General features: G+C 41.3%; 3 protein-coding genes across 6 annotated transcripts; 2 read left to right on the top strand and 1 right to left on the bottom strand.

Moving 5' to 3' along the window:
* The first annotated feature begins 7,675 nt into the window (after nucleotides 1-7,675).
* On the top strand, nucleotides 7,676-10,613 carry LOC147337988 (toll-like receptor 1). Its single transcript, XM_086313463.1, has one exon. The coding sequence runs from the start codon at nucleotides 7,676-7,678 to the stop codon at nucleotides 10,130-10,132; it is 2,457 nt and encodes an 818-aa protein (XP_086169589.1). The 3' UTR covers nucleotides 10,133-10,613.
* ints10 (integrator complex subunit 10) lies at nucleotides 10,293-18,496 on the bottom strand. 2 transcript variants are annotated; one of them, XM_086313475.1, is made up of 19 exons: nucleotides 17,900-18,496; nucleotides 17,280-17,417; nucleotides 17,127-17,194; nucleotides 16,945-17,048; nucleotides 16,707-16,846; nucleotides 16,543-16,624; nucleotides 16,317-16,457; nucleotides 15,976-16,150; nucleotides 14,895-15,064; nucleotides 14,650-14,789; nucleotides 14,406-14,559; nucleotides 14,231-14,313; nucleotides 13,411-13,566; nucleotides 12,611-12,719; nucleotides 12,348-12,427; nucleotides 12,030-12,192; nucleotides 11,824-11,917; nucleotides 11,447-11,515; nucleotides 10,293-10,903 (listed from the first exon to the last, which is right to left on the bottom strand). In XM_086313475.1, exons 1-19 carry the CDS (start codon nucleotides 17,924-17,926, stop codon nucleotides 10,747-10,749), a joined length of 2,250 nt encoding a protein of 749 aa, XP_086169601.1. In that variant the 5' UTR covers nucleotides 17,927-18,496; the 3' UTR covers nucleotides 10,293-10,746. The 2 variants fall into 2 exon arrangements, with proteins under 2 accessions (XP_086169601.1, XP_086169607.1); XM_086313481.1 differs by lacking the exon at nucleotides 11,447-11,515 and having other exon boundaries at nucleotides 10,295-10,903; nucleotides 17,900-18,493.
* slc25a51b (solute carrier family 25 member 51b) lies at nucleotides 17,607-22,170 on the top strand. 3 transcript variants are annotated; one of them, XM_086313500.1, is made up of 3 exons: nucleotides 17,633-17,749; nucleotides 17,937-18,085; nucleotides 19,610-22,170. In XM_086313500.1, the coding sequence occupies exon 3, from the start codon at nucleotides 19,662-19,664 to the stop codon at nucleotides 20,592-20,594; it is 933 nt and encodes a 310-aa protein (XP_086169626.1). In that variant the 5' UTR covers nucleotides 17,633-17,749; nucleotides 17,937-18,085; nucleotides 19,610-19,661; the 3' UTR covers nucleotides 20,595-22,170. The 3 variants fall into 3 exon arrangements, with proteins under 3 accessions (XP_086169635.1, XP_086169626.1, XP_086169618.1); XM_086313509.1 differs by lacking the exon at nucleotides 17,937-18,085 and having other exon boundaries at nucleotides 17,607-17,749; XM_086313492.1 differs by lacking the exon at nucleotides 17,633-17,749 and having other exon boundaries at nucleotides 17,860-18,085.
* The last annotated feature ends 344 nt before the right edge of the window (nucleotides 22,171-22,514 follow it).

Genomic DNA, 22,514 nt, shown 5'->3' with positions numbered 1-22,514 from the left:
AATCATGCATCTTCTGACAAAAAAAACCCCCTCAAGTTGAATGAGAAACTTTTGTTGTCAAAAATGGTAAGATAGCATGGTCATCATGATATATTAACCAGGGCAGGATGGCAGCACAAAGATGCAACAAAAATGACTCTTTTCTGGTACCAAGGTAAGTTGTTGAGGATATCCTTAACTTTTCAGTTGCTCAACGCTACTGTCAATTGCTGCTGGCCAGCGTCATTGAAACTTTCTTTGAAGTTCACATTAGACTTTAACACTTGAATGAATGAATAAACTCTAGTAGAATGTTAAAATGTAATCAGTTGGTTTACACGCTAGGTAGCCACCGGGAGTGAGCCGGTACATACCTGAGCGCCCGGCCCCAGACACCCAGAACCACCAATGCACCAATGTCTGAGGGCATCAGCCAACGACAGATAGTGTGGTGGGGGAGATAGGCCCCCACACCTGGGAGGGCCTGAGATGTTCCCAGAGAGGTGGAGTCTAAGACTTGACCTGACATATAGACACAGACAAACAGGCACACACAGACACAAGTGTACATTCCCACTCTCATGCGCACATATGCAAATACTTGTCACTCGCCAAACGTGGAGACAAACATAAATGGACACTGTACACACACTCACAATCCCTAAACATACTCTATACCCTAGGTCCAGGCACCTTCACCCTCAGAGAGGTGATGGTACCTAGACCCAGGAGATGATACCCTGTTCCCTGGGGTGGAGACAAGCAGGCCGCCCCCAGCAGCAGGGAGGCCCCACATCCAGACCCCAATCAGATGGCCAATTCCTCCGTACACCCCCTTCCCCGATGGTAAACAGAGAACAGGGTGTGAATAGAATAGAATAAACCTTTATTATCCCACGGATGAGAAATTTCAGAACTCTTACAGCAAAGGACAATAAAATATAAAAGGAAGACACAAGGTGGTAAACAAACAAGCTGGTGAGTAAGATGACCAAAAGAATGTTAAGCTGCATTATAGAGTCTGACAGCTGCTGGTAAGAATGACTTGCGGTAGCGCTCCTTCCTACACTGTGGGTGTAAAACTCGACTGCTGAATGAGCTGCTCAGTGCTCATACAGTTTCATGCAGGGGGTGGGAGGTGTTGTCCATGATGGATATTAGCTTAGACAACATCCTCTCCTCCCCAACCTGCTCGATGGACTTCAGTGGACAGTCCAGGACAGAGCTGGCCCTCCTGACTAGTTTGTTGAGTTTCCCCCTGTCCCTCTCTGCCATTCCACCACTCATGCAGACCACAGCATAGAAAATAGCAGACACCACCACAGTGTCGGAAAATGTCCTCATGAGTGTCCTGTTCACCCTGAAGGATCTCACCCGCCGTAGCAGGTGGAGACGACTTAAACCCTTTTTGTAAAGTGCATTTGTGTTTGTGGACCAGTCCCGTTTGTAGTTGAGGTGAACACCCAGGTATTTGTACTCCTCCACCGTTTCAATGTCCAATTCCTGGATGTTCACTGGTGTAATAGGGGGTGGCTTCTTGCTGAAGTCAATCACCAGCTCCTTTGTCTTGCTGGCATTGATGCAAAGATCTGTTCTGTTCGCACCAGTTGACGAAGTCATTGACGACCCCACTGTATTTCCCTCCGACACCTGACCCACAATGGCGGTGTCATCTGACAACTTCTGGAGATGGCAAGTGTCCGTGTTATAACTGTAGTCCGCAGTGTACAGGGTGAAGCGAAAAGGGGCGAGTACTGTTCCTTGTGGGGCCCCCGTGCTACAGACTACCACCTCAGAAACACAGTCCCGCAGCCTCACATACTGGGGTCTACTGGTGAGGTAGTCAATAATCCATGAGGACAGCTGATGGTCCACTCCAGCTCCCTGCATCTTCTCCCTTAGCACTAAGGGTTGGATTGTATTGAAGGCACTGGAGAAATCAAAAAACATGACTCAGTGTGCACCTGGTGCTCTCCAGATGAGAGAAGGCCCGATGCAGCAGGTACGTGACAGCGTCATCCGCCCCGATGTTCAGCTGGTAGGTAAACTGCAGCGAGTCTAGATCTCTCCCGACTAGTGGGCAAAGGTGGTGTAGAATGATACTCTCTGTTATATTCTCTCTTATAACTTAACTGGTAAGTAACGACGCCTTCTTTAGTTGTAGTAATTTACTTTAATAACCAGTCTAAGGAAAGGTGCAGGCATATCAATGCGCACATACACCACACTTTGTGTTCTCTACTTTGTAACAGAAAGTAGTACCACAAACTATAAACTGATTTTACTAAATACATAACAGTTCCTCCCATCCAACTTTGATGAACACAATAGGTACCAAACAATCAAAATATTTTCAGATAAATGCTGTAAACCAATAATTTAACTTGAACTGAAATATGACACCTACTCAGTGATTTACAACATGGAGGTAGGTTGTTTCCTCTTAAACATTTGAACTGCTTTCCTACAAAATTAACTTGAAACCTATAAGTTCAGTCTCTGAGGTGCTCTGCGATTTCTCTCAGGGTACCGTCTGCCTGTTTGGTCAGACTCCATAGTGCTCTGTGTGGGAAGTTCAGGTGTTTGAGCATTGGTAGTTTTACGTAAATCCTGAACCTCAGGTGGTGAAGCGAGGGCAAACTCTTCTGAATCTTGAGGTGTAGATGTGCTCTCAGGTTGCTGTGGAACCATGTGACTTTCCGCATCTACAATCTGATCAACATGTCTACGCCAGACTAAGTTGGCTCCAACATTTACAGTGTATGTCAGTGGTCCGGTCCGTGACAGAATCGTGCCAGGCTGCCATTTCTGACTTGGGTCTCTGTAGTCCCTGGCGAGAACTTTTTGTCCAACATTGAAGAATCTAGTTTTGTTTCTTGTTGCTTCCACCATGGAAGACTGTTTATCTTGGACATCCTTGCGAATGTCTGGTTCCAGCAAATGATCGTGATCTCAGATTCCGTCCCATGAAGAGCATTGCAGGTGTGTGTCCAGTTGTTGCATGAGTGGCGTTCCTGTAAGCCAGTAAGAAATTGTCTATTTTCTGTTGTAGCGGCTTCCCCTCTGTGCGACTGGCTTTCATTGACCGCTTGAAGGACTGTTGAAAGGTTTGGTAGAAACTTGTGGTAATAATTAACTAAGCCCAAGAAAGAGCGTAGCTGACTCACATTTTTAGGTTCTGGTGCCTTCAGGACTGCTTCAACTTTGTCCTTGGTTTTGTGGAGCCCATGTCTGTCGATCTTGTGTCCACAATACTCAATGGCATCCTTAAAGAACTTACATTTGTTTTTGTTTGCTCTCAGTCCATATTTTTCTAGCCTGGCCAGGACTGCTGTTAGGTTAGCCAGATGAGTCTCCTCATCAACACCAGTGACGATTATGTCATCCAGAAAACACTGTGTTCCTGGAATGCCTTGTAGGACCTGATCCATGGCACGTTGCCATACTGCTGGGGCACTGGCGATACCAAATACCAGTCTGTTGTACTGATATAGGCCTTTGTGAGTGTTTATTACCAGATATTTCCTGGATGTCTCTTCTACTTCCATCTGGAGATAAGCCTGGGCAAGGTCAATTTTTGAAAAGTGTTTGCCACCTGCTACTGCTGTGAATATGTCTTCTATCCGTGGAAGTGGGTACTGATCTATGCGGAGAACTGGGTTCACTGAAACCTTAAAATCACCACAGATCCGCACACTGTCACTTGCTTTCTTGCTTACTGATACTATTGGTGTAGCCCAATCTGACCATTCCACCTTGGTAAGTATTCCTTGCTCTTCCAAGCGTTGGAGCTCTGCTTCAACTTTAGGGCGTAAAGCATAAGGTACAGGGCGTGCCTTGTGGAATCTTGGTTTTGCATTGTCCTCTAGTATGATCTGTGCTTTAATATTTTTCAGGGTGCCGATTCCATCTTTGAACACCTGGGCATGGTTATTAAGGATCTGTTTCAGTCTTTCATCTACAGAATTTGCACTCAGGCCTCGTTCTAGTCTCATTGACTTTATTTCTTTCCAGTTGAGGTGGATGTGTTTCAACCAGTCACGCCCAAATAATGGCACACCTCCATTTTTCAGAACATAAAGTTCCAGGTTGCATTTCTTTTTCTCATATTCCACTTTCACTTTTAGTTTTCCCAGAGGAGTTATTCTTTCACCTGTGTACGTTTTCAGTTTCACTGAGGTGTGCTTCAGTTTCAGATTGGGAATTTGTTTCTGTAATCTTCATATGAAATCAGTGAGAGAGCACACCCAGTGTCCAGTTCCATCTGTAACTCAATCCCTTGTATTTTAGGTGTGAGCCATATTGCATCATTATCTTTCTCTTGCATTGTGTACAGTTCCAGGCATGCCAAATCCATTCTTTAATTGATTTCGTTTATGAAATCGGAAACGTTCGGCTATAACCAGTGGCTTCGGTTGGAAATGTTTTTGGAGCACTTCTGTGATCTCCTTGAAACTTTTGTCAGCTGGTTTGGTCGGTGTGATGAGGCTGCGCAACAAGTTGTATGTTTTCGCTCCCATCACACTCAGTAACACAGCAACTTTCCTCTCATCCTCTACTTTGTTAGCCCGACAATACTGTTCAACTCTCTCTACATATGTTGTCCAATCCTCTGTGCCATTATCAAAAACGTCCATTTGTCCAACGCCTCCTGACATTTTCTCGGTATTTTTATAAGCGTCCTTCACTTAAAAGAATTGATGTTACTCACGTCCTCTCTTTAGCCAGGCAGGTGAGCTAGCATCCACACGGAGGGTTAGTTGTTTTGGCCCTAACCTTTTTCGTGTCTTTTTGGCAAGGATTTCCCCCTCTCTGTCGTCCAATGCACATCAGGGATCCGTTTTAATCCTCGTCGCCAGTCTGTTATATTCTCTCTTATAACTTAACTGGTAAGTAACGACGCCTTCTTTAGTTGTAGTAATTTACTTTAATAACCAGTCTAAGGAAAGGCGCAGGCATATCAATGCGCACATACACCACACTTTGTGTTCTCTACTTTGTAACAGAAAGTAGTACCACAAACTATAAACTGATTTTACTAAATACATAACACTCTCCATGGTCTTCATCAGGTGTGAAGTCAGGGCAACGGGTCTGATAAACAGGACATTTGCATAATGAGTCACTTGAGTCACTCTCACAGAAACAGAAATCCTTCTTGAGTCTTGGTAATTCATCAAGTCACTGTGTGTTCTCTGGAGGAGGAAAAGGATAAAAAAAAAATACATGTAATAAATGAAAACAGACATGAGCAGAAATCTGGTTTTATGAGCTGGCTTAAAATAAACAGAGGCTTAAATTTATATGGCCCATGCAATAAAAGTAAGTCAGAAATACTGCAGGATCCATTTTCCTTATACACACACATAATTAGCAAAACGTGATGTTTTCAAATTAAAAAAAGAAAAATATGGCATCATGATAATGAAACCCACATGAAACATGTTCACATATCAAATGAAATCAAGTGTTATGAAAAGACAAAAGAACTACATTTGCTGTACAAAGACAGCCAGTTTTCTGTTATCTTATAGTCAGAAGCTGCTATAACCGAATCAGCAGTGTTCTTTTAGAATTTGATCAAACTGTTCCAGGTGAGATTAGTGACACTGGCTTATAAGATGATATTCAATTGAGCTCCTATTGCTTTTTGCATAGCAGTTGCTGACCCAAGGCAAGATTGGCACTGCCAGAGTAAAAACATTGCTCGGAACTGGGTTAATGCGAGTGTGTGTCTGTTTATCTGTCTGCACACACACATAGCTTCCCCATCACAAAAAAAATGTGTTAAAAACCAAACAAACAAACAAAAATGTGTCTAGAGACCAGGAGCAAAACCCTCCTCAAGGCAATAATATACACTGAATCCAATTTCTGGACTTTATCTCCATTTTTTAATATACATTATTGTATAAGTTTCTCTCCATAAAATGCACTGTTGCATAAAAAGGGAAGGTAAAAGAGGATGAAGAGCCTGGGAACTTATTTTTATTTCTGTGCCTGTTTCTGCTCAACTTCATGTTTTTTTTACTGTTACTTAGAAACTAAAATTAGCAACTGTTGACTCAGTGCTGATGCTTGCCTTTTGGTCACATTTGAGCCAGACTTCATTTGCTGCTACATGTTCCTCTATCAGTCAGTTTTGTTTGACTGATTTCCATTTCTTTTCCCATATAGAGATTTTGAACCATTGTGACTCTGATATTTTTGGTACTTGAGACTTCAAAATGTGACCATCAGACGGCAACACAGGTTAGTGGACTCTTAACCATCTTTGAATAAAATTGTGTTTTCCTTTGAATTAATGTGAATGTGGTTTTGGGTTTTCTTTATTTTAAGATTTAGATTGAAATAAATAAAATCAAATTCTGGGCAGAATCGACCCAGTAAAGACACCAATCCATCACACTGGGTGGCTCTGTGAAATGTCAGCTGTATAAAGACCTCCACCATGGTACTTCATACTACACCAGAGTCATTAACTGATAGATCAACAAATAAATGGGAGAAAAGTTCTTATTTTTTCATTATCTACTACAGACAATTCTGAAAAAGGGACATCTGTCAATTAACAAAAACTTTGTTTTATATTTGCATGACATCTGACCGATGAGCTACTAGAACCATTTATTTAATTTTACACATTTATTTATTCATGACAGACACATGATGATGATTTCCAAATACCAGATTTTTGTTATCACTCAGATGATAAAAACCTGATTTGTGCTTTTATCAATCCTGTCTTATTTAAACAAGTTTAGAAAGGATACTGTTACACACTGCTTCCTATAAAGTGATCGTTAAGTCAAATCCTTACTTCTCCCCAGCAGTTTCTGAGAATTGTAGCCAACAAAAAGGTAGACAGCATTTATTTTAAACAAAAACTACTCCAAGAGTGCAAACCTCCACTAAGGCAGCTCACTCTCTGGGTAGTTTCTTACTTTTAAGGATATAATATTGTGTTTTGTATATATTTGTTTAGTTTGAAACCCATTTTAATATACCTGACATTTTTTTGAGTATAATTATTTTTTCTTATTTGTATTCATGTAGGTGCAGTACATGTGTGGCATTTATTTTTGTTGTTTATTAAAATTTAAAGTTAGTTATTTGCAATTGACTGGACACAAATCACTTAATCATATTATATGACATTATACTACATTATATATGTCACGAACTTGACTCCGAGCATTATTATTATATGCATTTTGGAGCCAATGCTGTATTGACTCCAAAACTCTTGAAAAGAAAGGCAGATGTGAAATGTAAATGTGAGATCAGAGGTCAAATTTGCAATGAAATTTGGATGCAAACTATAATGTGATCGTTAAAATCCCACAACATCAGTATCTTCCCCTAAATGTTGGCAATACGAACAAAAGCAGTAGAATTTTAAACATATCTTCTGACTTCTTCTTCAGTGTCAGACATCCAAGGTAACGTGATATTTAGAATCTCCTTTTTTTTTTAATTTTTGATCAATATTGTTAATTATTATTAAGTTGACCTTGATAACCCTGGTATATGTAACCAAATTATAATGTATTGTTAACATGACTCCACTTTTTAACATTACAAATATTTATCAGAATTTATTCAAATCATTTTAAGCTATTATATATTTACAGACAGAATGACACACAGACAAATGCTACCCGTTTAATGGCTATATTTTCTTATACAAGCTACAATGAGGGTCACAGCAGCCGTACTCTGGACAGCAGCCGTGTTGGTGGGACTTCAGAAGAGCACTTCATCACCTGACAACTTTGTAGACCGATCATCCCAAAACCTCTCCTCTGTCCCAACTGACCTGCCACAGACGACTGAGTTTTTAGACCTCTCTCGCAACTACATACGTCAGCTTCACAATGGAGACTTTCAAAAAACCACTCACCTCAGGTTCCTGAATGTGTCATGGAATAATTTGGAGGAGATCGATCCACAGACTTTTCTTGACACGCCTCTCCTGGAACATCTGGACCTGTCGCACAACAATCTCAAGAATCTCTCAGGTCAACAATACCTGCTACACACAGTGAACCTCCTGGTGCTAAACTTGGCCTTTAACAGATTTCTTACCATGACATTGGGGAGTGAGTTCAGCTCTCTTGTAAAACTGGAAAGATTAACAGTTGGAGCAAAAAACATCAGCGTGGGTGACTTCAAGAACATTGCTAAAATGAAACTACGTACATTGACGTTATTACTAGAGGATGGACTTTATTATGAAGCAGGCAGCCTGGAGGATGTTCATGCTCAAAGGCTGCAGATAGCCTTTGGACATAATCAAAAAATTGACCGTAATCTGACTGCTGATGCTCTGTCTCTGTTTGCTGAAGTGGAGATGATGAATATGATAAATGGCTACAAAGACCTAAGTAAGCAGCTAAGAGAGACGGTGAAAATCCACACAACGAGTTTTTATCTCACCAACATAACAATTAAATGGCACGACTTAACTGAATATGTAAATGTGGCTCTAAATACAACTTTGAAACATGTTCGTGTTTCTGAAATGAATGTAAAGAATCCTCCTCACTACACAACTGAAGTGATCAAAACATCACAGGTGATTTCTTTCACAGCCAGCCAGGCAGTGGTAACAAGTTTCCAATTCTCACAGGAGGCTTTATACAACTTTTTCATCAGCATGCCAGTGGAGAGTGTTGCGATTACTGACGCACCAATGATACACATGACCTGTCCCAAGTCACAGAGTCCAATACGCCAGCTGGATTTTTCCTTTGGTGCTATGTCTGATTCCATCTTCTCAAGTGCGGTGGGTAAAAACGTAGTTGAATGTCAGAACCTGCGTAACCTGAAGAACTTGACTCTGATAGGCAACAGTCTTAAAAAACTTGAGTTACTGAGCCAACGTTTTCGATATATGTCGTCCCTGCAACATCTGGACCTCAGTGTCAACTCCATAGGGTATGACCAGTCATCACAGTGCATCTGGCCAGCAAGCATCACCAATATAAATCTGTCTTCTAATAGTTTGACTGAGTCAGTTTTTCAATGTCTACCAAATGGGACACAGATACTGGACCTCCAGAACAACCAGATTTCGGTGGTTCCGCAATCCATCTTTAAACTGAGAAACCTTTCAACTCTGAATCTAAATGCTAACCGGCTGCGGGACCTGCCAGGTTGTGGCACTTTCCCCACACTCCACAAGCTTCTGCTCAGGTCAAATTCTCTCCATGCCCCATCTGTGAACATATTGGAAAGCTGTCCCGAACTGCATATCCTAGATGTCAGTTTTAACCCCTTCACCTGTACCTGCACTCTCAGAGGTTTCATAAAGCTCGCTACCAATTCTGAAAAGAACAACAACAACCAATCAGGTATTGAGCTGCTGAATTGGCCACAGGGCTATTACTGCACATACCCCGAGGACGTTAGAAACTCAACTTTAAGAGACATCTCGATCCCAGAGGTCTCCTGCAGCATTGGCCTTCTAGTGGTTGCAATTTTGGTTCCAGCAGGGACACTGATTATTTCCATTGTGATTCTGTGTCACTGTTTGGATGTTCCCTGGTACATGGGCATGATCTGGCAGTGGACAAGAGCCAAACATCGTGCAAGACTGCAACAAGCTCGGCCCGAGGATCTGGTGGGTCTGGAGTTCCACGCGTTTGTGTCTTATAGCCAGCACGATGTTGACTGGGTGCGCAATTCCCTTCTTCCCAACCTCGAAGGCCCCGCAGGAGGGCTTAGAATCTGTCATCACGAGAAAGATTTTGTGCCGGGAAAGACGATCATTGAGAACATCATCAGCTGTGTGGAGAAATGCAGGCGCTCTGTGTTTGTCCTCTCTGCTCACTTTGTCAAGAGCGAGTGGTGTCATTACGAGCTCTACTTCGCCACCCACCAACGTCTCACTCTGGGCTCAGACAGCATTGTGCTGGTACTGCTTGAGCCTCTGCCTCAATACCTAATCCCATCCAAGTACTACCAGCTGAAGTCCATGATGAACCGCCACACATATCTGGAGTGGCCTCAAGACAGGGCAAAACAAAGGTTATTCTGGGCTAACCTCAGAGCTGCCCTACAGACTGACCTGCCCAATGCTCCAGTCACACAAGTACAGGAGCATTGGGCAGAGGAAAGACTTGAAGAGGGACACAGATTAAAGGGGTAAAAAAAGGGCTACAGAAGTATTTGGATACACTGGAAATACGTCATAGCTACCCTGCACCTTTAAAGACCGGGCACCTTTTAGGGTTAATTTATCTCATTTGTTTAATTAGCATTTAATGACCATCTGATATGATTGCAATGTATAAATTATGAAATAACACATAAACTTGTTTAAACCATTCAAGTAACATTTAATGGAAACATCCATACAAACTAACAATTTGATTCAAGATTGTAGCAAAAACATTACCTAACAAAAAGTATCAAAAATGCACTTTAAGTTTTCTGTCATTACTGACTCCGGCAAGACATCACAATATGAAATGTGGTGGTTATTTATGTTACCATCTCAACTTTGTACCACTGATGAAGAAAAAATACACATACTGTAATGTGAAAATGAAAGCAGTTGTCTATCAGTATTGTTGCTAACACTCTAAAAAGAGAAGTTCACTATGAAGGTAAAGAATAAGCCTGCATGTTAAGAGTTCAGTGCTGGCTGAGAAAGACAAGAGAGCTGGAAATGTGTCTGCAGAGAATCAGCTTTCTTGGTCATTAAGTCAGTCCACTTGCATTTAAATTGTGCCTGAAACCTCACAAGCTAAAGTCCAGGTGTCAGGGAAGCGACTGGATGATGATTATTTTCTCATTAATGCAGAAACGGTGAAGCACAGCAAGCAAGTTTTCCCCACAACGCGACACCTGCCTCTCCATGGCCAGACGGAAATCCTCCTTCACTCCTTTGGTGATTCCTCGAGTCACTGTGTGGTGTCTGGAAGAGGAAAAATACTTTTTTTTAAAAAAATAAATGCAAACATAGACATGGTCAGAAATAGGGTTTTATGAGATACCTTAAAATAAACAGAGGCTTAGATTATATAACCTATGCAATAAAAATAACTCATAAATACTTCAGGTTACATTTTCCTTACACACACACACATAAATCAGACAAACAGCATTTTCAGTCTTTTCAAATAAAACATTCCATTATAATAATAATCAAAACCACATGAAACATGTCCACACATGAAATGAGATCAAGAGTTATGACAAGGCAAAATAACTAAATTCACTATACAAAAACACCAACATCGTCTTCTGTAACAACAACAGTGATGACCACAGAAAGGCGAATAATGGCTCAAATAAACAAACGCCGACAGAAATCAAAGAACGACTAACTCTTGATGTAAAATGACAGGCCCAAATTAAAACTGGGGGATGACAAGCCTTGAAGCTGGGGATGAAGGAAGGGTGACTGGTGGGGTGGTAGGGGCGGGATGGGGACTGTGGGAGGAGGGGCCTGGGGTACCTGTCCATCGTCTGCACCCCTTGTAGCAGGAGAGTATTTAACTCCACCCCCAGGGCAGGGCTAGGGTTCCTGAGGGACAGCAACATTCAACAACTGTCAGTGAGGGTGCATTCAAACGTCTGAACTTCTACAGTAATGAACGAAGGAGTCAGAAAACAGTTTTTTCTTTCTTCACTTAAACCATGAACTCCTTCTCTTTATAAACGCCCACTCCATTTACAGCTTTTTCAGTTTAAAAGGTCAATTTTTCCCACAGGCCTTGTCTATGTAGATCAGTCAGTAGCACTGTCCTCTTTTAAAAGCACACCAACAGAAAGGGAGAGTGCAGTCACGATGCCAACTAAAGAAACGCTCATAATGGGAAGGAGGTTGCTTACTTGATCAGCATTCCCTGATTGGGCAGCAGCTCCAGCTGAATTCTACCTCCTTCTGGAGTACGCAGGTATGCAAACTCTTCCAGCATGTCAATGTCTGAGAAAAACCATGAGTTTAAGGAAACCAACATCCAACACATAAAGGAATCACAAAGAGAACTGTTTATTTACACCAAAATAAAGGCAAGAAATCAAGGCAAAAAGGATACTGGTGACATAGTTGAAGAAATTCTCATACTGGAAGCTGCCTTGTTGGCAGATTTTGTCCACTGCCTTTAAAAACAGCATCTCGCCCTGTGGCCAGTCGTACTGCAGGAGCACCACCACGTGACCAAGGGACAGGTCGTCACGACTGTCGGTGAAGGCACGTAGCTGATTGGCCAAAAAAGGGGGGAAAAAGGAAACAAAGATTGTCACAGTCTCATTAAGCCTTACAGCACGGAGCATGTCTCCTCAAAGTCTGCATAAGAAAACGTATCCAAGCCCTTGCACCCACTTATTTCCACAGATGTATCCTGTCTATGTACCTTAAAGCAGGCAAGCATCAGCTGGAGACAGAACGGCAGCACAGATTTGCTGGTGCATGGAAGTAATCGCAAGTCATTACCTGGTTAAAACCAAAGAACAGGGAATGTTAACAGTACTCAAAGCAACATATAAATACAGACGTCTTCATACAGACTCTGTATGAAGACGCCACAAACGTAGTCATATCTCAGATTAGCGAAAAAAAAAAAAAATCAAAACTGTTCATGAACAGAATCAGTGAGTAGATTCAGGAAACTTTTACCTTTCCTCGTTTTGGTCTTGACTCTAACCGGATCCTCTGGGGTCTTTGGTGCTTCCTGGTTTGGGGGTAGTAGGCCACTGACAACTTCAAGCAGTTTCTCACAGGCCATCTGTCAAAAGAAACAGCACCATACAAAACTATTACACACAATTTGACTGGACAAAGGACATGTTGTTAGGCTAAGAAACTTATACTAATATAGTAAAACTGACTAAATGACAGAGCTGTGATGGACCAGGTCTGTCAGCTTGGTTTAGAGAAAATTGAATAAAAGTGATGCAAGTTGTTCTAAACACCTGAATTTAATCTAGGACATTTTAACCCATTTTAACTGTAGTGCCACCTTCAGGCCAGTTGGTGTCACTGATTTGTTTTTCATACATGGCCTGCAAAACATTTTATTATACAATCACATATTTTAAGTAAATATATATGTAAAAAAAAACAAACAAATAAATTATATATGACCAATTACAAATCAAAAGTTTCAATGTGAATCAATAAATGTTACAGTAAAGTATATTTCCTGCCAGCTGTGCTTTCATAAAATAAAAATAAAAAAGTTGAAATATTCAATCAATTACTGTCTTTATTTTCTTTATTTAAGTTTTCTGCCTTAATATTGTGTGCACATTCCCAAATTCAGTTCATCACTTCTCTCAGCTACATTTGTTTTAAAACATACTGTATAAATACATTTGACATGATTTATGAAAAAGAAAGGCATATAAGCATATGCATGTCTCCTGACAAAACCAAAATAATGTACGCTAAGAGTGTGTTTGTGTGCATGTGTATACCCTGTACTCTCCCAGGGTGTAGTGGCAGGATGCCTGCTGTATGAAGGCCCTGTGGTGCTCCAGACTGGCCTGACCTGAGGGACTCTGTGGCCCAGGCTGAGGCTGCTGCACTGCAGCCATCTGGTGCAGGCTAGAGAGGGCCTTGCGGTACTGTCCCTGGAGATAATACATTAGCACATAATCAGTATATAACCAAAGACAACTTAGAAAAGATATTATATCCAAATGTTGATTAATGTGTTAGCTTAAGTGTATTTAAATTATATTAAAATAGCCAGTTTCATCTGCCAACTTCAACCAGTTTTATTGCGTGCATTTGCCTCATTCTTTAAATTCTATATAACTTAAAATGTACACTCTCCAGCCACTTTATTAGGTATATCTGTAGGTCAGAGGCGAAGGTCCAGATGGCTTTGAGCTGATAGGAAGATGATGGTAACTCAAAAACCCCCAGAGAGGATCATTTAAAAGTCACAGCCTAACTGAGTACTTTTGCTGACCATCTCCATCCCTTTATTGCCACAGTAGCCATCTTCTGATTTCTCTGGTTGTTTCCAGCAGGATAACATGCCATGTCACAGGGAATTTTTGAAGGCAAAGTGGTCAGTGAGTGCCTGCATCTGTATAATCTGTTCTTTCTTATGCAATAATTGCATTTCCCAACGTTGATCGGGGCTATTTAATTCAAAGCAGTATTAAAATGATGGCATATTTTGATCCTAAAGCTAAGATAATAAGCTAAAGATGCTGCTGCTAACAAATAAAAGGGATGCAGATGATTTGTCACAAACAGAAAAGGTAAATTAAAAACGACTCTTGCCTGGTATATAATCATGTCGGTGAGGAATATTCGGAACCACAGCCAGCTGTCTGTCTTCCACGCGGCGCAGATCTTCTTGAACTCTTTGAGAGACATTAAAATGTACAATTTTCAGCTGTTCTGATAACAACCTTTTGATGTAGTGACAACATGACTGAACATAAAAATCTCCTACCAGCTTCCAGACCATCATGGGAGTGAAGAAGGTCCCAGCTTTCTCTCGCTGTGCGAAAGCTCTCCAAAGTCTCTGACCAGTTGGTCATGTCATTCTTGTTTACTAAAATGTGTCGACCACGGCCTTTCCCCAAACCTTCCTCATCATCTGAGCTCTATAATGACACACAGATCCAAATATAATCAAAAGAATTTCCCAATCTGGGATAATTAAAGTGTCTTACTTATATCTAAACTTTTCTCACCATAGTCTTCTCTCTTCCATCTGCTAGTTTGCGTTTCTTATGCGCATGTTTCAGTGCTCCTCGCTCCACCTCCACATCACTGTACACTGAGCTCAAATCCTCTACAAGGATCCACGGCCCGGAACTTAACCCACTGATTCCTAAAAAGAAAAAAATAACACTGAAACCTATTTGTAACATTTTACTCAAAAGATTACCGTAGATATATTAAATGAAGATGGAGATCTACAAAGGTAGAAGCTAACCGTGGAACAGTGCAGGCTGTACAGCTGAGACGTAGAAGAAGGCACTACGGAAGAGGACAAGTGCAGCGCAGATGACCACCTGACTGCAGCACCGGGCCCTCGTCTCTCCTTCTAGACCAGGCAGGTAGCGACACAGCTCCTTCACTCTCTGCAGCATCTCAATATAACTCCTACAGTGCAAATAAACACATGAAAACATTCCTTTGAAAAATTTAATTTTAAATAATCCCTTCAAAGTCATTGAACGATCCACATTTTAACCATCTATTATTTACATTTTACATGTGGGCACATTATATTTGTTTTATTATGTGTTTGTTTTTGTTTTTCTTTTGATTAAATTAAGATTTTTTTTTTACTTATTACCCACAATGTAACTCATATGTAATTTTAAAAAAGGCATTCTTCCTGGGGTCCTTAAACACTCAATCCAACATTTACAACACATGAACATAAAACAAGAAGGTAGCAAATAGCATTCAGTTTCTCAGAGAAAACATAAATACCTCATAAAAAGCTCACAGCATAACAAAGCATATGAGAGAAAACCAAAAAGACACAATCAAAAGAAGCCATAATTGACAACTGCAACAGTATTCCTGTACCATTTATAATTCTGCATCACATATAATGTAGTAACAAAATTCAACAATGCCACTTGCACAGTGTACTTACTAAACTAATGGACTGATAAGCACCCTTCTGGCCGAGCACTCAAAGTGCTCTATCAAATCGCACAAACATTCATACAGCCCTTTTACCTATGCCTAAGTGCTTTCTAGCATTCACACACCAACCAGCACTCTGATGGACGCTCTGACAGAAACTTGCGATTCAGTCGATCCACCGACCTTCTGGTTGGTAGATGACCCTCTCTACAACCTGAGCCACAACCACCCAAAGGTCATGTGCTTACAGGACCTGGTATTCCCAGGCAAACTCTCCAGGCCTGACCCCACTTAGCGTCCAAATCAGACAAATCAGGTATCCCTGAGCAAAGTATCCTACACTTTATGTCACCTTTGTGCAGGAACAACAGCAGTAGCTAAATAACAATGTGACAGGCCAAGTGATAGATTACCTCTGTCCCTTGTCTCCCTGCCACTCACATCGTGCCCCAACCACAGCAAGAATATCCAGCAGTTTCTCCCAAGGTTCTGCCACCACCGACGATTTTTCTGTCAGGCCATCAATCACGTAACGCTGGGAAGCACGTGACACACTCGGTGACTTCAGAGCCCCACCTTCTTGAGAGCCTGAAACAGAAAACAAGAAAAACAAAGTAAATAGAAAAAATAAATATTTCAAAGGCTTCACTATAAAGCCCACTAGAGAACTGAAATTTTTAAGAGTGAAAGTGATCCCACTGTGACAGCCCTAAAATAGAAAGCAAAGAACAAGTTCACCACAGTGTATCTTCACCTTGTATCTGTCCATCCGGCGAGGGCCCACGGGTAACATAACCAATGTAGAATTCTGCTGCTTTCAACATGTATTTCTGCATTAGGCTGGCAGGCAGACGCATATCCATGTTGTTTATAACCAAAGGAAGCACATCACACACTGTAGGAGGAAAAAACTGTATGAAGCAAGTGTTGTTTGTTTTTTCAGATGAAATGAAATGGATTCAAAGACAATATGTACTCACCAAAAAGCTTCCTGAAGCAGTTGACAGGAGTCTCCAAATTCTCTGATGCCTCTGCTTCCAGCAATGTCTCTCCTAAATTGACCTAACAGCACATCAGGTTCTTTAATAGCTTTTAACATTACATATAGTTTTCAAAAGACAATGCAAATACTAATATTACACACCCCATGTTGAACCACAGACTCTGGAAAGCGCTTCAGCAGTAACAGCAGCATCTCTGCCTTCTCCAAAGTGTTGAAACACTGCTCCGTGGCTTTCAGCAGCATCTCACACTGCACTCGACCAGGCAGTGTCTCAAAAAGTCCTGAAAAAAAAAAAAAAATAGTCTTTAGATTTTCACAAGAAGCATTGTTCATTGTCACACTTTTTAATGCATGCAATGAAGGGTTAAAACCCTCTCACCTCTCAGAAACTGTGCCTGCTTATCCTGAGAGTCACTCCGCAGGGCAGCTGTAATAACACTGATCTCACGCCAAACAATGGGCTGATCTGGAAAGTTTATGAACCTAAAGGGAAATCAAAACTAAGTAAGAGGTCAGACTCATGATAGGAAACTTGACATTAACGCTAAAAATGTAACTCACATGTCGTACAGCAGCCGCCCGGCTGAAGCTGTCTTTTCTGCATTACGTTCAATGATGTACATTTCATACTGTAAAAACAGGTCCAGAAACACGATGTGTAAGAAGATGTTTTTACTGACAGCTTTTGCAGCTAGAGGAGATGATTTGCGTTACCTGTATGTTGAAGTCTGCAGGGTAAAGGGTCCTGGCAGTGATGAGCCAGGCTTTGGCAGCACAGGGATCATCAGAGACCAGCTCCCGGGCTCTTTTCACCAAAAACTCACAGTCCTTTTGGGCTGACATTCTATACTTCTGGGTTTAGGTGCCGGATGTGACAAAATGTCAAAATATGCATGCGTGTTTTAATGTAGCAGCCAAATGTAACGTTACAGTTAGCCACATTAGCTAGCTAGCTAGCGTCAGCTATTTGGTTTTCAGCCGGCATATTTGCAATAACTGATCATCAGACCACCGCCTATTATCCAACTATTCTATTTCAATACAACTACTACACTTATAATGAGAAGCGAAAGTAAGTAAAAGATAAATCTCTATTTACCGACGCACTCACTAGCTTTACGATAGTGACGTCACGACGCGTTGTGTCGTTTTACGACAGCTACGTCGAATGGCTACCGGATCAGGTAAAATACAACAACAAAAATAAGAACAATTGTAACACGACTATTCTGATATGACGTACTTTAAAAACAATCAGGAAAATTTAAACAACTAAAGTTATTGAGGTTTGCACTGTTAAATACAATAAATTCTAAAATAAATCTCAAAACTACCTCCGAATCAGCCGTTACCCAATGCATACGGTTTCAGATCGACAGCAGTGCGCAGGCGTGGAAAAGCGCTGCTGTCACCTGCGTTTGTTAGGACTGCAGACGCGACCTACAGTAGTGGCCCAATTACCCAGCAGAAAGCAGCGCTCTACCTGTCCAGGGATAGGACAGCGGCTGGTTTCACTGCAGGTAAAGGTTCAGTTGTGGGCCAGGTCTTCATGTTACCAAAACTACGCGACTCTTATTTTGCCTGTTGACTTTCAGTGGCAGCGGACGATATTTCCAACCAAACATGGATCAACACTTGTCCGTTTGACTCTCTTCTTGCTAGCCACTTAGCATGCTAGTTGGACAATTGTCTTTGCGTAGCATGCAGTGACTATATATCTCATCACTTCCTCATTTTATCTTAAACGTAAACGTAAGCGAGGGGTGCAGGTACTAGCACCGTTGAGCTAGCTAGCTAACCAGTCCATCATTTCTATGTGTGGCTGCTACGCTAAGCGTGCTAACTCCTCAGTGATGTGTTTGTCCTTACTAAGTAATTCATACAGAAAACAAGTAATAGTGTTTCTATGTTCGAGAGGTCTTGCTATTTGTCTTGGAAAACTTGGAAAAATCTTGATGCGACACGTTACTGAATCCTAAAGAAACGGTACACACAGGGCGTGTTCGCCTAAGATTAGGTTGTGTTAAGATGGTTTGTTTCCGCTCAAATTTGAGTCAAAATATCAAGATCAAAATAAGATTATGACTAACAATTTATTTAGTGCGACAATAATACCTTATTGTGTTAGATTATGACTTATTTTAAAGTAAATGTAGAGGTTTTAAGCAAGAAGGTGCAGTCGAATATCCAAAGTAAATGTAATGTACTGATTGTTATAGTTATGCAATAACATGCAAGATGCAGCATAATAAAAGGGATGGTTGGACTGTATTTCTGATTAGATGTCACAATTCTAACAGTGATCTGTATGCTTGGATATGGAATGTCCGTTTTTCATCGCAGGGAAGTTGGGTAATTTCTTCTAAAATATCATGGAAGCAAATCTGCAACAAAGAGGCGCAGAGACACAAAAATATTGGTTACTTTAAACTTGCAGGTGTTTTCAATGTCACAATGCAATTTCATGCAAAAGCAGCCATGTGGTCGTCTCGTGTTGTAATACTGACTTAAAACTGTGTCAAGAGTCTTTTGGTAGATTTCCTTTGACCTCTCCTGACCTTGCACCATTACCACCACTTCTCCTTTCTGTTGCTTTATATACTAAAGATGTTTTTGACAATTTCTTATAATTTTGGTGGGAACATCCATTTGTACTGCTGTTATTGTATGTTACAAGATGTATGCGTTGCATGTTTTGTATAAATAACTAAATTTAATGCTCAAGGCAAATAAAGGGTGTAGTCTGTACATAACAGGTTTGCTTCCCTCATGACGTAGCATGCACGTATCAGGCTGCTAAGTTGTGTAATACTCTTATCAGTTGGCAGTTGTTGCAGTGTAATTGTAGAAGTCTAAGGCAGGTTATTGAGTTGGAAAAGTTCAGCCAGCTTTAGGCCACATTTAGAGAATATGAGCCACAGATAAAATTTTTTATTTGTACTTCACAAATAATGTCATACTTAATATCTTTGTTTGGGTGAAGAGATATAAAAAAAACCACCTGCTGATATTTCTTCTTTTTAATGTGTTTCATAAATTTACAGAAGTATGTTGATGTGATGCTTGAGGATAAGGCTGTGGTGCACCGGGCCTCTGATGGCTGTTAGCACCATGGACTCCGAGTCAGCGCGGACACCTCAGACCCAAGCCCTGACAAAAGGAGGCCATTCCCTGTTGTCTGCTGGCATTCTGACCGCCAGGTTTGGACCTCAAGGGAAGCACTATGTTTGCGGTTCCCTTGCAGCTTTTACCAATATATTGTTGACCTTTCCGATCCAGAAAGTCCTTTTCCGCCAACAGCTGCATGGCGTGTTGGCCATCGATGCGGTGCGACAGCTCCAGAGGGATGGACTGAGGAATCTTTATCGGGGCTTACTTCCCCCACTTCTCCAAAAGAGCACTACAGTAGCCATCATGTTTGGCTTGTATGAGGACTTCTCTAGAGTCTTACTAGACCATGCTGGGAGCAGTGGCGTGCCAGAGCTGATTACAAGAAGCTTTGCTGCAGCTTTGGCAGGAACTGCAGAGGCCATCCTTACACCGTTTGAGCGTGTGCAGACTCTCCTACAAGACCACCGGCACCACGGGCGCTTCAACAACACAGCACACACCTTCCGGACACTTGTGACAGAGTATGGTGTGAGAGAGTGCTACCGTGGCCTCGTGCCCATACTACTGCGCAATGGCCCTAGCAATGTTCTCTTCTTTGGGCTCAGGGGACCCATTAAAGAGCAGCTCCCAGAAGCTACTAGCAAGGCAGGTAACTTGGTTAATGATTTTGTTTGCGGAGGGTTGCTGGGGGCAGGCCTTGGCATCATGTTCTACCCGTTAAATGTCGTCAAATCGCGGGCTCAGTCTCAGGTGGGTGGAGCCTTCAATCCTTGCAGAGAGGTGCTGTTAACAGTGTGGAGAGAGAGGGGTGGCAGTATAGCCATGCTGTTCAGAGGAGCCCACCTCAACTACCATCGCTCTCTTCTCTCCTGGGGGATCATCAATGCCACCTATGAGCTGCTGCTGAAGCTCTTATGAGAAGAGGAATGGAGAGGAAAAATGAGATCTAGATTGGAAGAGAAAGTGTTTTAAGGGAGGGGTGTTGAGCGGAGGAACAGAGCCAGTCTAAAGTGACAAATGAGAGGTTGTAAAGTAAAGTCGGTGCACTTGCTGTCCAACATTTCCAGAACTAAAAGATAACAGTAAAGTTGTACTTCTGACTGGGGCCAACAGTCACTGTAAGATAACTGCCTGCTATTGTTACTTTCTGCTGTTGTCAAAGTGTTAAAAGCAGGCAAAACTTGTGCCAGGGTCCAGTTAATATGCCCGTGTTTGGTCTGTGTTGTAAAGTTTGATGGAGCTTTGTGTGCGTCCTCAATCTTTTTCAAAGATTTAAAAGGAAACTTTAAAACTTGAGTGATTTCCTGTTTTGTGGGAGAATCCCTCTCTGTGGACATGCTGTTTGCGGTGATGTTTGTTTGTCCAAGAGCGCCGCCTCCTGTGAAGAGAAGTTCTGCCACTTAAACAGTTTTGTGCTTTTTCCCCATGTTTAGAGCATTGTTCTTGTGCTCACCAGTTCAGATTGAAGTAAGACATAAGACGGCAAATGTTTAAGTGACTGTTGAAATCAGTATTAGCAGTGCACAAAGTCTAGGAATTTTCAACAAAAGGAACAAAGAAATAAGAAGATTTTTCCCTTTTTTCTATTTTTTACAACAGAAAGGTCTCAGTTTTCACACGTGAGTCAGTTAATTGACATTTTTGTTAAATAATGTTTTGTCTTGATTTATTTTCTGAAGTGCTATTGCCAGTGTGTGGGGTTTTTTTCTTTTCCTTTTTTTGGTTTTGTGGTTTTGTTTTTGTTTATTTTGGGGGGGGGGGTTTTGTGTGTGTGTGTGTGTGTGTGTGTGTTTTGATAAGTGCCCTGTGGTGTACTCTCTTGTCAGTTTTTTTTTTTTTTTTTTTTTTTAAATTGAAATACAGGGAGGGAAAAAAACAGTCTTGATGTGTAAGATGGCAAATAGGAGAAGAAGAGCTGTGGTTGAGTTCTGCATCACTACTGCTCTTTTATTGGCTATGAGACAAATGTTCCTCACTGGTTGTTTCCTTTTTTAAAACTTACTGCCATTTATTTTATTTATGTATCTCTCCCCCCTTTTGCTCTCACTTTAATATCTTCTCTTGTCACGCTTGCTCTCCCCTCTGTCTGTAACATCTGTTGACATAATGGGCTCAGATTTCAAGCTTGAGTAGCTGCAGTCACCATACTGCAGCTCTTGCTGAGTTCGACAACCCGAAGAGGAAAGGCATGCTGCTTGGACACTTGAGAGAGAGGCTTCATAGTAGTGGCACAGAGAGAAGACGGGGACAGAGGGTAATGTTCAGTGGCACAAAAAGCTCAAGCTGCCATGTAAATGGATCACTCGGCTTATTTCTTCAAGTCTTTTCATTCTAATATCCTCTTCAAAAGTGTATCAAATAACGCTGTTTATCACTTTCCTGAAGCAAAAGTTTCTGGATCACTATGAAAATGAAATGTCACGTTAGTAATTGTGCTAAAATGTTTTAAATCTCAGTTAAAACCTGAATAAATACAGAAGTACTTCAGGAAAAATGAGCTGACTGTCATTTTTTCACCTAGAGAGAAGAAAGATTTTCCTTTACGTAACTGAGACACACATATGTTATGAAACAGTTTTTGTGTCTGTTTTGTGACCTCATTGCTCTGTACCTATGAGTCATACAATGATAATGTGTAAACTATTCGACCTGTTTTTCCCGTTTATTAATTATAATCCCTTCTTTGTAAGTGACAACACTTATGCAATGTGCGTAAGTGTTGTCAAGGATTTTTGTTTAAAAGAAATGACATCAAGTCAGCACTGTGAGACTGAGTTTTGGGTCAGCACAGAGTACCACTTTCTAGCTTGCTGTGTCAAGAAGTCTGACAGCAGATGA

The sequence above is a fragment of the Aulonocara sp. 'chitande type north' Nkhata Bay genome, linkage group LG2, assembly GCF_057382095.1.
Source record: "Aulonocara sp. 'chitande type north' Nkhata Bay isolate Kocher_YH1m ecotype deep benthic linkage group LG2, A_spYH_male_GT1.1, whole genome shotgun sequence".
Classification (NCBI taxonomy): domain Eukaryota; kingdom Metazoa; phylum Chordata; class Actinopteri; order Cichliformes; family Cichlidae; genus Aulonocara; species Aulonocara sp. 'chitande type north' Nkhata Bay.
Note: the sequence above shows the minus strand (reverse complement) of the source record. Positions and strands in the feature narration are given on the sequence as shown.

Bases quoted from the DNA above. Each gene is read 5' to 3' on its own strand.
- ints10 (XM_086313475.1), bottom strand. From the start codon at position 17,926: ATGCATTGGGTAACGGCTGATTCGGAG. The intron at 16,625-16,706 runs GTGTGTAATATT...ATGTGCTGTTAG, and splicing joins AGTCTGTGGTTCAACATGGG to GTCAATTTAGGAGAGACATT. The intron at 14,790-14,894 runs GTTAGCTTCTAC...TTTTCTTTTTAG, and splicing joins ACAGCCTGCACTGTTCCACG to GAATCAGTGGGTTAAGTTCC.
- LOC147337988 (XM_086313463.1), top strand. From the start codon at position 7,676: ATGAGGGTCACAGCAGCCGTACTCTGGACAGCAGCCGTGTTGGTGGGA.
- slc25a51b (XM_086313509.1), top strand. From the start codon at position 19,662: ATGGCTGTTAGCACCATGGACTCCGAGTCAGCGCGGACACCTCAGACC.